This window comes from Micropterus salmoides, unplaced genomic scaffold, assembly GCF_014851395.1.
Source record: "Micropterus salmoides isolate LMB-PRFRI ecotype aquatic unplaced genomic scaffold, ASM1485139v1 Ms_hic_scaffold_2, whole genome shotgun sequence".
Lineage (NCBI taxonomy): Eukaryota > Metazoa > Chordata > Actinopteri > Centrarchiformes > Centrarchidae > Micropterus > Micropterus salmoides.
In genome coordinates, this window is record NW_024041150.1 from 19,555,671 (window position 1) to 19,567,199 (window position 11,529).

Consider the following 11,529-nt stretch of genomic DNA (forward strand, 5'->3'; position numbering starts at 1 on the left):
ATAGTTTCAAGTTAAAGCAATTTAACCAAATTAATACTACTTTCCATTTCAAGTTAAGGGATTTAAATTCCAAATTTGTTTCAGTTTACATCTATAAAGGGCCTTGAAGACAGACCACAACAACAGCACCACTGTGTTATTATCTTCAGTGACTTGTGACGGGGCAGGGTAGCTTGCTGGGCGCCTGTGCACGCCGCAGTCAAAGTTCAAAATAGCAGCAGATGTCACCTCCTTTCTGAAAGGGATTTAACGCCGTTGTCTGGAACCCTTTCCACTGGTGGCACTAGTCTTGTTTACCACAGAAGTGTCTATATTTTGGTTGGAATTTGAATATATGACTTATCTGCAGTGTATGATTAGCAGGGGTGAGCAAGAACACCAAATTTTCTGTATCTGTACTCAGAATGGGCGGGGCTTAGTCTATAAGTGGGCGGTATTAAGTGGAAGTTATTTAAGCCTGAAATTTCTATCAGAACTTGCTATATTTATTAGAAAACCATTTACTGTACAGCCTCAGAATTGAGCTTCAGAGAGCTTCAGAGAATAGTAATTGATTTTTTTATATTCATATATTTATAGTTTATGACAAAACAGATATTGACACATTTTACTCTGATGATACTCATAGAAAGTATCTGTACCGGATACTCGTTTCAACCAAGTACTTGCTAAACCCTAATAATTAGTTGATTATGTACATGTTTTTCTCAAACTCAAAAGACGCAGCACCTAGGCAATCCTCATACTCTCACCTTTTTTTCAACTGATAACTTACATACGTAAGTTTAATCAACACGACGAAAGTGTCAAATAGTCAACAAAATGAATTAATGCAAGTTTAACATTCTAAAACTCATACAGTTGAGTTCAAAATCCAAAACTTGTCAGAGCTATTTGAGTTAAAAAGAAGAAGTAAGCTGACATGACTAAATGAGTCTATGATTCTTTTGAGTGTATGCATCAGGTGGTTTCAGCTGTAATGTGAGGTTTTACAATACATTTTCCTCATTGGTGAAATTTTTGTAGCGTACACTGTAGCATGACTACAGAGCATGGAAAAAATGAGTGCTCTCTGAAACTGAACCAAACAGTCCTGCTAGATTTAATGTCTGGTGCCTTCGCACTTTGTCTATCAGCTTGAGTCAGAACAAGTTCCAGTCTGCCTCAGTGAATGTGTTCACTGTTTACCACTGACAATAAAATAGAACCAGTTCAACTACAAATATGTTTGTCATTTTAAACATTTTCTGTAATATAAGTTGTACCCTTTGACTCAGTTTGTCGCAGAAATACTTACTATATATGCAGTACTGAGTGACGACTGCTTAATAATGTACAATATGTTGATTCTACAATAATAAAGACAACTGGCTCAGTCCCAGAAGAGAGGGGGCACTGATAAAAAATAATTCTTCCCTTGAAACTCTTTGGGCCTGACTTTGATTAGATTATGCTTCCTTCCTTTAGACTTGAGCATCTGGGGCAGGACCATATGTTCATATATTTAATTAAAATACCATTGTCTGTACTGACAAAGGGTACTTATCTGATCTATGTGTTCACTCTGGATTTTTTCTCTTAGTTCAATAGGTGTAGGATGGAGGGAGATCTATTGGCTTGTCAGAAACTGGCTTGTCTGCTGTACACCTTGACCATGAGCCAGATATCATCAGTGAACGTGATCTTGCTCAAACAAACAACAGAATAATCAAAAAAGAGGCACCAACCTGTGAGCACAAAGATGATCAGCCCACAATCCATGAGCCAGACCTTTGGAAAAAAACATTTGAAAACATACATGTTAATGAATTCCTACTAAAATGTGCAAACCAACTCCACTTACCTTTTATATGAGGTCATGCGTGGATATGTGTCAGTATATGGATAACCAATTACTTTCCCTGCAGAATATGATAAAGTTGTTCATTTTACTTACCAGTATCTCTTTCACCTCCTCCTTATAAAAAATATCAAGACTTCAGACGCCCCCGACTGTCAGTTACCGTGTGCTGCTTGTACAGAAGCTCAGTTGTTTGATGTTTATCGGTGCTCAGCTGCCGTTAAGTACTGAAGGCAGTTAAGATTTAGGGCCCTATTTTAACGACGTGAGCGCACGGCGTGAAGTGCGTGGCGCAGGTGCTTTTGGGGCGTGTCTAGCTCCAATTTTGTTAGTTTAACGGAGGAAAAAACAGTCAGTGCACCAGGCACACGGTTCAAAAGGGTTGTACTTAGTCTGTGAATTAGTCATGGGTGTGTTTTGGGCGTAGCATTCAATACACCATCTCCCATTCTCTTTAAAAGCCAGATGGCTTGTACATTGGGGCATTGCTATTATAATGGCGCATTGTTAAAACCATAATTGCAGACTCACAGCAGAGAGGATATGGACAGAGGTGTGGACGTGATATAAAAAGTGTCTCTGATCATGAAGCCTAATGTTCAACTTCACTGCAGACTGGGGTCTGTTAACAGAGAGACAGACAGACGCTGTATGAAACGTCTGGATCCCCACTGTGCTGCGTTATTATATGATGAACCGGTCGTGGGTCACATCTCTCACCTACACTGGCTTCTTTATTTTGTGTTTTATTGATGTATGAGTGTTTTCTTTAACGATTTACTTTCATGATTAGAATCTGCTGTCAGTCATTTAAAACGCTTCCATGTGCGCAATAAAGTCACAACAAATAAAAAACTGTAGTTATAAACGTGACAGATTAAACTCTCCAGAAGAAAAATAATTCAACTTTTAACATCTGAAATAATTTAGACGCTCTGATGGAGCTCAGGATTGATCAGGAGGAGGGCTGCTTCACTCCAAACACTTTCACCTTATGAACCTTGACTGTGTGTGAGACCTTTTCCATGTGTAGAAGAACACAGAACATGAATAGACATTAGATCCTGGCCGATCCTGTCTGCGTGTCGGGAGATTTTAATAATCAATGATGTTACGCTGCTGTGCCTCGTGCGTAAATGCGCAAAGCGCCTCTCTTAGCGGAATAATGCGTCTCCAAAATAACTAAAAACAGTTCAATACTGCGCCATTGACTTTAGACCTGTTTTTTGGTCAATGGCTTTCTGCTGCCTCAAGATAGAAATGCGCCAACAATTTGGCTGACCGCGCCTCATTTTAACACCAGCACTCCCATGGGCGCACAGATGAGCACGAGTGCATTTGCTATTTAAACAAGGTGGGCACCTGGCGTGAAAATGACAACTGCGTCGGTTGGAAACTAGAAATCACACTTGCGCTGCGTCTTGCGCCACTTTTCACCGGGTGCAAGATAGGCGCTTTGGTCAAGAAAAACAGGCTCTTGTGTGACAAAAACAACCTTGCTACAGGAATGAGGAAGTAAAAGATAAACTTTTCATCACATTTTCATTTGAAATGCACTGATGGACAGCTATGCAGGTCTGACTAAACCCGATCCGTGTGCGTCAATATTCCCTTGTCTCACGCTACATAGTGCAGAGCAGTTTCTTTTGTCATTTACTGTGTTTTAATACAGTATATTATTGTGGTCGTCGTTACTGTTAAACATTTTAAAAAGGCACATAATTGAATGACAAAAAACATATTTATTACTTTCCCAGGGAACAAAAAAGCCATGTGAGTATTAATTATATTTAATTAATAAGTGAATGTTCTTCCCAGAAACTGGGTGTTAAACCAGAGACTGTTTTCTTGGATGGGAACTTAGTAAGTGTGGGCCTTGATCCTCCCCCAGAAGATTCTGAGCACTAAAGACTTTTCTCTATTTCCTGCATTCTGAAAATTTCTGCTCCAATTAATTGTGTCATTTTTGTCTTTCTATAAATGGAAGCACAAAATTCAGGTTGCAGGTGACATTTCAAAATATAAAGATATAATATAATATTAGCAGTAAGGCTCTCAGGCATTCTTAATTGCATTTAAATAGGCTGTTCCTCCTGTAGATCAACTTGTTTAATCTCATCCATGCTGAGTCAACACACATAATTTAGTCTTCCCTCCACTTTTGTGTCTTCTGTTAACCTCTGTGCATGTGGTGCCTTTTCACCTCATTAATACATTAATTCATTTTAATTCAGTTATTGACTATAACTGTCTAACTCTCTTGAAAGTCATATTACGAGACTAACGTCACCATTTAATAAGAATCCATAATATTTTGTGTATCCTATATCTTGTAAATGTGTAACCAATGCCATAAAAAGGCATTCATGGAGTATTGCTCAGAGAAACTTTTACAGATGATACTCTGACTTCCCCTGAAGGCAGCACAGAGATGCGCCACAAGTATCTGACAGAAACAGAGAAGAAGAGTTATGACACACACCATCTTGTCCAGCCACAGTGAAGTAAACTGGCAGGTTTTAATGTTGCAGACCACAGGGTTTTTTGCAAATAGTTGAAAGTTTAAACTTGTATTGTTGTTAATCTTTGGCGTAAAACTTTCGCCTTAAAACTTTGACCTCAACAAACACGCCCCAAGAGCACCTCAGCGCCCCCATTTACAAAATATTGCTTCTAGCGCCTCCGGTCCTCCTCCGAACACAAAAACACTGCTTTAGATGAAATAAAATGATACCAAAATCATTCCTGCTGAACATACTTTTGTCAGAAAGCTTTAGTCTGTATGGAGTAATGATTAAATCTTTTATTATCATTATGCTATGTTCAGAGGAAGATAGTCCACATACTGTATGCCATAAGATTTCACCTGCCACTCCCTCACAGTTATGTTGTCCTGGGAGTAGGGCCAAATAAATGTCCTCATAAGACCTTTTGATGTGTCAAACTGTACACACTTATCATTATTATACATTTTTATGATGATATTTGTGTAAAAAACAACAAAAACACAAAAGCAGAGCTGCTGGTGATAAAGTCACTGTTGCATGGATGACATTGTCCAGCCTGTTGTGTCTAATATGCTATTAGCCTACTTAGTGCTGTATTAAGCTTCTACTGAGATTTTTGAATGAAGCTTTGAATGTCTGTTGTCATATTTTATGATGATTTTATGATCATAAAAATTCCTTGAACAAAATCCTCAATTTCAATAAAGTAATTCATCATAGTAAATGAGTTTGGATGTTTTTATTAAATCAACTTTCTTTAATCGCCCCATTAATACAGGTGTGTGCCTCCCTTTGTGTGCAGCAAGCGGGAGAGCAAACAGTTTTTTGACCACAGTGAAAATGTAGTTTATAAAAGTCTAAATGCCAACAAATATAGATTGAAGCAGAATATTTCATTAGATAAAACCACATTGTGTATTTTGGATCTTTGTTAAATAAATCTTGACTTGGGCGACATTTTATTTTTCAAATTTTTTGTTTCGCTGCTAAGCGGCAGACTCTTGTTCAGTGAGCAAAAGCAGTATCACAAAGAAGCCAGCTATAGCAGAGAGAGGTACCGGGGCAAATAAATGTTCATGTCATGTTAAGGTAGGCTACTAGGCATACTGAGGGGTTAAATCACCTGCACAATAATCTGTGAAGGCAGCAAACCACCCTCCATCCTTATGCTGGTTTTATGTGTTTTCCACTTGTCTGTTCAGTTCTCACCCTGTTTGTGTTGTTGCCAGGTAGGCTTTATTTTGATTTGTTTAGAGAAGGTTTTATAAGCATGGTGGTGATCCTGCTGCACATCCTGCTTCTGCTTACCTCCACACCTGAAAAGTACCCAGGTAGGCTATACCACATTCTTCTCCTAAGTTACATGCTCGTTGGCAATTCATTGATATTCATTACTGTATGCAGTAGAGATAGATTTATCTCAATATTATTTGTGTGAAAAGATTAACAATCCGTCTGTAAATGTATAATCTCTAAAAAACGCCAAAAATACAGACACAAAACAGCAGTTTTAGATATTTACAGCCTGTTCTCACTCCCAAGTCACATGTGGATGTTTGTAACGCACTGGGGATCCCTATAGCATCATAGTTGAACGCAGTGGGGGAAGCCCTGTATTGTCAGTTTTTGACAGTAAAGGTAGGGATATGATATTTAACAGAAAAGACTGGGAAGGAGGGGTTTGGGGGGTATGGGGTGGTTGGCGTGCCAGAAACCGGACTTGAACCAGGAGACCGGTGTTCATGTCACGTGTGAAACTAAAAGTATTACATTAAATATTTTTATTTAAGTTACGTAATCGTGTAACGTTACTTAACTTACGTGTTAACTGGTAGTTATTTTAACCTACAATAAATAAAATGATTAATGATGTGAGAACACACTTTTTTCTGAACTAATTTCTGCACATCAACATAATCCTAGAATTTATTTAAGACTGCTGGTAAATCCAGCTCTTCCTTGTGCCTGTTATATATCTGATCTTTTAGTCCCATATGCACCAGCACGTACCTTGAGATACTCAGGCCGTTCCTGAATCTCGACAAAAATCTGCGGGTGGTGCTGGAAGCAGAGGTAGATGCTGCCTTCACAACTACCGGTATAATCTGAATTATGTAACAAAAAAAACAAAATCTAACAAAAAACACTGAAACCACAAAAAAGAAAGGTGTGTGAGTAAGCAAGTCAGCATTTTGTCTGAGCAGGGACGTGAATTGGAAAACTTATAGAACTGCTGCCTACAGAAACAGTTGAAAAGAAGCAGCATTATTTTCATGGTAAGGTTTCACTTTTAGCACAGAACCAATTATAGCTACTTTTATTTTATGAATTAACTACAGTATATGTGTGAAATAATATTTGATTCATGTAGAACATTGAAGGAGTATTTGAAATGCTGTATGGAACAAAATAGGTAAGCTGTTGATAAGGATCCTATTTAAAGTGGCTACTGTGCTTTAATAACCTGATAGCAGAAGGAATAAAACATTTGGAGTAACAATTACTATATACAGTATCTCACAAAAGTGAGTACACGCCTACTGTTTTCCATAGCCAAATAAAATATCCCCTCTCCTTTACCTCAAGTAAGCGTGGCTAAAGTTAAACAAGTAACTTTAATTAACAACTGCAGCTTCAGCCTCCCTGAAAAAGGCCTAACGACGTCCATTTGTTGCATTTGTTAATGTAGTGTTCCCTTTGGGTTTTGTTTTATCCTACATGCTTTTCTATGAACTCATTATAAAATGTTTGAAAAATGAAACACACTTTTTACTATAGGCTGCACTTTAATGTTATATCAGCGGAGGTGCTAATAAAAGAAGTCACAATAATTTAACTGAAAAGACGAGACGCCATAGTTCTGACACTAGGCGAGACAGAGGTGATCTGTTACAGTGAGGCGGAGTGAGCATAGTGTGACTAGAGCATTATAAAGGGGCCTATCCGAAGAAGCCTATATGCACCTTATATGTGAAGGCCTATATAATTAAATAGTAGCAGCATCAGAAGTAGGCTACTTAACAGTGCTGGGAGTTATAACAGTAGGCCTTTGTAAACAGTGTGGAAGTTCTCTAACAGCCCATATACTCTCTCGTGATAACAGGATAATTATCTCGTGACAGCTGAATGCAGGGGTGGGCAGATGCATTTCTTTACGATAATTTTCGAGTGACCTTACTGAGTCAGCATTTAGCTCAGTTGGTAGTGTGCAGGACTTGCACCCCAAGGGTTGCAGGTTCTACCTCTGCTCTTTGCAAAGTTTATTTGTTCTTCTTTTGTGTGTTTTTTTAATAATTATCTTCAACAAAGTTGTTATCAAGAGATTCAGGTGAATCCATTTTACTACACATTTCCTGACGGCTATATCAGAAACTTTGAGAAGCGGATGAATTTCCTCTGCCTGGGAATGATGGGGAAATAAAAAGTTTATAGATTGATGTATGTAGACCAATCGCCGGGATGCGCACACTCGAGCACGTGATTAATTGTGAGCATGTGAATCAGTCATCTTCATAACAACTTTGTTGAAGAGGAATATGGAAAAGATTTTTTTTTTTTTAGTTGATGATCTTCTATGAGGATTAAACGCACAATCTTAAGACTCTGGGTCGTGCACCTTAATCACTGAGCTAATCAGTGACATGAAATACACCTTGAAATTACCATTAAGAAACGTTCTTGCCAACCCCTTTGTTAAACTTCTGTTTTATTATCTCGAGATCCCGAGAAAATTATCTCGTTATCACGGGAAAACGGAGTTAAATAAAGATATGAATCGATGGCTGCTTAGGGATTCCGTACTCCGCTCTATTCGGACAGCTTACTTAATTTAAGTCAGAAAAAAGTGTTCCCCATTTAATGCACAAGCTATTAAATATAGTAGCCTAATAATGTATTATATTATTAATGTTTTTACTGTTACGGTTACTGTTTTTGTTGTTGTTTTTTGGATGGTGGCACAGTCCCTCAGCTGTGGAAGGATTCCACAGTTATTCCCATACCAAAAAAAGGTGCTATCAAGATCATGAACGACCTCAGGCCAGTGGCCCTCACCTCTCTAGCCAAGAAAGCTATGGAGAGGGTCAACAAAAATCATATTATTAAGATAACAGACTCACAGATGGACCCACTTCAGTTTGCTTATCGCGCAGGTAGAGGGGTGGACGATGCAAAGGTTTTCATTACAGACACCATCCATAAACATCTGGATTCTCCTAACACGACAGCCAGACTCCTTTTCGCTGATTTCTCCTCGGCATTTAACATCATGCAGCCACATATTCTAGCTGAGAAACTTTACTTTCTACCTAGACAACAGACTGATTTTGTGGATAATCGACTTCCTTACCAACAGGTCACAGAGAGTTCTGGTCAATGACACATTATCTGATGTCCTGTACACATCAGCTGGTTCCCCGCAAGGCTGTGTCCTTTCACCTCTGCTTTTTATTCTTTACACCGATGACTGTAGGTCCGCCCAGTCAAACTGCCACTTGGTAAAGTACGCCGATGACACAGTTCTCCTATCTTTGCTTTCAGGCTCCCTACAGCACCACAGCTCAGCTCTTCAGGAGTTCGTGGAATTGTGTGATAAATCTTGTCTAGAACTCAATATGAAAAAGACCAAGGAGATGGCAGTGACCTTTTCCAACAAGCAGATGGAACTGGCTGTGGCAGGCTGTTCCACTATCCATGGGAAGTCTGTAGAAATTGTTGAGGAACACAAGTAGCTGGGCACAAGCTTCGACAATCTGATGAAATTTAATTCAGACACGAAGGAGATCCTCAGGAAATGCCAGCAGCGGCGCTATTTCCTGAGGAAGCTCAACTCATTTGGGGTCAGCAAGGTCATCCTCAAAATGTTCTACTATTCCTTCATTGAGAGCGTTATGACATTTTCCATCTCTTGCTGGTTCCACTCCATCACTCTGCAAAGCAGAAACCGCCTGCAAAACTCAGCTAAAGTCTGTTTCAAAATAATAGGACTTCCAGTCAGAGCCCTCTCCACTGTATGTGAGCAGCAGACTCTGAGGTTAGCTGGCAGGATTCTACAGGACCCCTCAGGACATCTGCTGCAGACCTCAGAGGAGAAGGGCAACCTTTGTACCTAAGGCTGTCCAGCTCCTAAACTCCCAACCATCCCTTAACTCCTTCTTACCCCGATCACTACTTCCTTCACTCCCCTGCACACACTCAAACATACAAGTACACGCACACTCATTTAGTGATTCATAAATACTTTAATAAATATTTAGTGATCCTTAAATACTTGCAATACCGGACTATGAGCTCAGCCATCTGCCACGCAGAGGGCTGCATAATGTCTTGAATTTATTTATTTTTACTACAACCCAACTATACAGTACATGAATTAATTATGTTGATAATGTATTTTATTTCATTTAGTGATGCTGATTTGGACCTGTTGACAACATTGATATATGTCTATTCATTTATTAATATATTAGGTTATGTCTATTATGAAAGATGACTTTATTTAACTTGTACTAATCTACGGGTCTCGCAATTCAAATGTGCCTTCAGGATGTTAAAACCTGGATGACCTGTAATTTTCTCATGTTAAACTCAGATAAAACTGAAGTTATTGCTCTGGGGCCTAAGCACCTCCGTGACGCATTATCTAAAGATATAGTTTCCCTGGATGGCATCGCCTTGGCCTCCAGCACCACTGTGAGGAATCTTGGAGTTATCTTTGATCAGGACATTTTTCAAGGACCGCCTTTTTTCACCTACGTAATATTGCGAAAATCAGGAACATCCTGTCTAAAAATGATGCAGAAAAACTAGTCCATGCATTTGTTACTTCTAGGCTGGATTACTGCAATTCCTTGTTATCAGGCTGCTCGAAAAAGTAAGAATGCTGCAGCACGTGTTCTGACAGGAACCAGGAAAAGAGATCACATTTCTCCTGTTTTAGCTTCTCTGCATTGGCTTCCAGTAAAATCCAGAATAGAATTTAAAATCATTCTTCTTACCTACAAAGCTCTCAATGGTCAGGCACCATCTTATCTTAAAGAGCTCATAGTACCTTACTACCCCACCAGAGCACTGCGCTCCCAGAATGCAGGGTTACTTGTGGTTCCTAGAGTCTCCAAAAGTAGACTAGGAGCCAGAGCGTTCAGCTATCAAGCTCCTCTCCTGTGGAACCAGGTTCCAGTTTGGGTTCAGGAGGCAGACACCATCTCCACATTTAAGAGTAGGCTTAAGACTTTCCTCTTTGATAAAGCTTATAGTTAGGGCTGGCTCAGGTGAGTCCTGAACCATCCCTTAGTTATGCTGCTATAGGCCTAGACTGCCGGGGGATTTCCCATAATGCACTGAGCTCCTCTCTCCTCTACTTTCTCTCCCTCTGTATGCAGCCTCATCCCATTATTGCATGTTACTAACACAACTTCTCCCCTTTCTGGTTGTCTTGTGCTTTCTCGTCTCTCTCCTCCTATCACTTCCTGCAGGTTTTCTGGCTCTGGAGCTGTGGAGTCTGGAGCTGTGGCTGCGGGTCACCTGCTGCCCCCGTGTTCCTGCTCGACACCCTCTGCTGCAACGACTATTGTTGCTAGTCTTATTGTTATTATTGTTATTATAATCATTAACATTACGATGGTTACCATTAACACTATTATAAATATCTGTACCATTTTTCATTTAGTCTATAGCAACATTACCTTCACTGTGTGTACCTCTGTGTGTATATTGTGTAGGCTGCCTCCCTCCCCTCTCTCTCTCCTTACATTTCTCTCTCCTTACATCTCTCTCTCTCTCTCTCTCACCCCAACCGGTCGAGGCAGATGGCCGCCCACCCTGAGCCATGGTTCTGCTCGAGGTTTCTGCCTCTTAAAAGGAAGTTTTTCCTTGCCTCTGTCGCCTAGTGCTTGCTCTTGGTGGGAACTGTTGGGCTTCTGTAAATAGCATCATAGAGTACGGTCTAGACCTGCTCTTTTATGAAAAGCGCTGTGAGATAACTGTTGTTGTGATTTGGCGCTATATAAATAAAATTGAATTGAATTGAATTGAATTGAATTGAATTGAAATTGAATTGAATTGCCCCATGGGGATAAATAAAGTGTTTTGAAATTGAAAACATTTTTTTTGTTCAATTCTGAGTTATATCTTTAAATTTTTACGGTCAGGTTATCTCTCTATTTTAGCACATTTGCTCTGCAG

At 39.5% G+C, this 11,529-nt stretch overlaps 1 protein-coding gene across 1 annotated transcript in view; it reads right to left on the reverse strand.

The window, feature by feature from the left end:
• The window catches only part of LOC119912224 (macrophage mannose receptor 1-like), a 357,347-nt gene extending 355,211 nt beyond the window's left edge, over nucleotides 1–2,136 (reverse strand). The window contains exons 1-2 of the mRNA XM_038731319.1: nucleotides 1,937–2,136; nucleotides 1,728–1,770 (exon numbers count right to left, since the gene is read on the reverse strand). Of these exons, the coding sequence (XP_038587247.1) occupies nucleotides 1,728–1,761 (34 nt within the window). The 5' untranslated portion in view covers nucleotides 1,762–1,770; nucleotides 1,937–2,136. The remainder of the gene's footprint in view (nucleotides 1–1,727; nucleotides 1,771–1,936) is intronic.
• Between the last annotated feature and the right edge of the window lie 9,393 nt (nucleotides 2,137–11,529).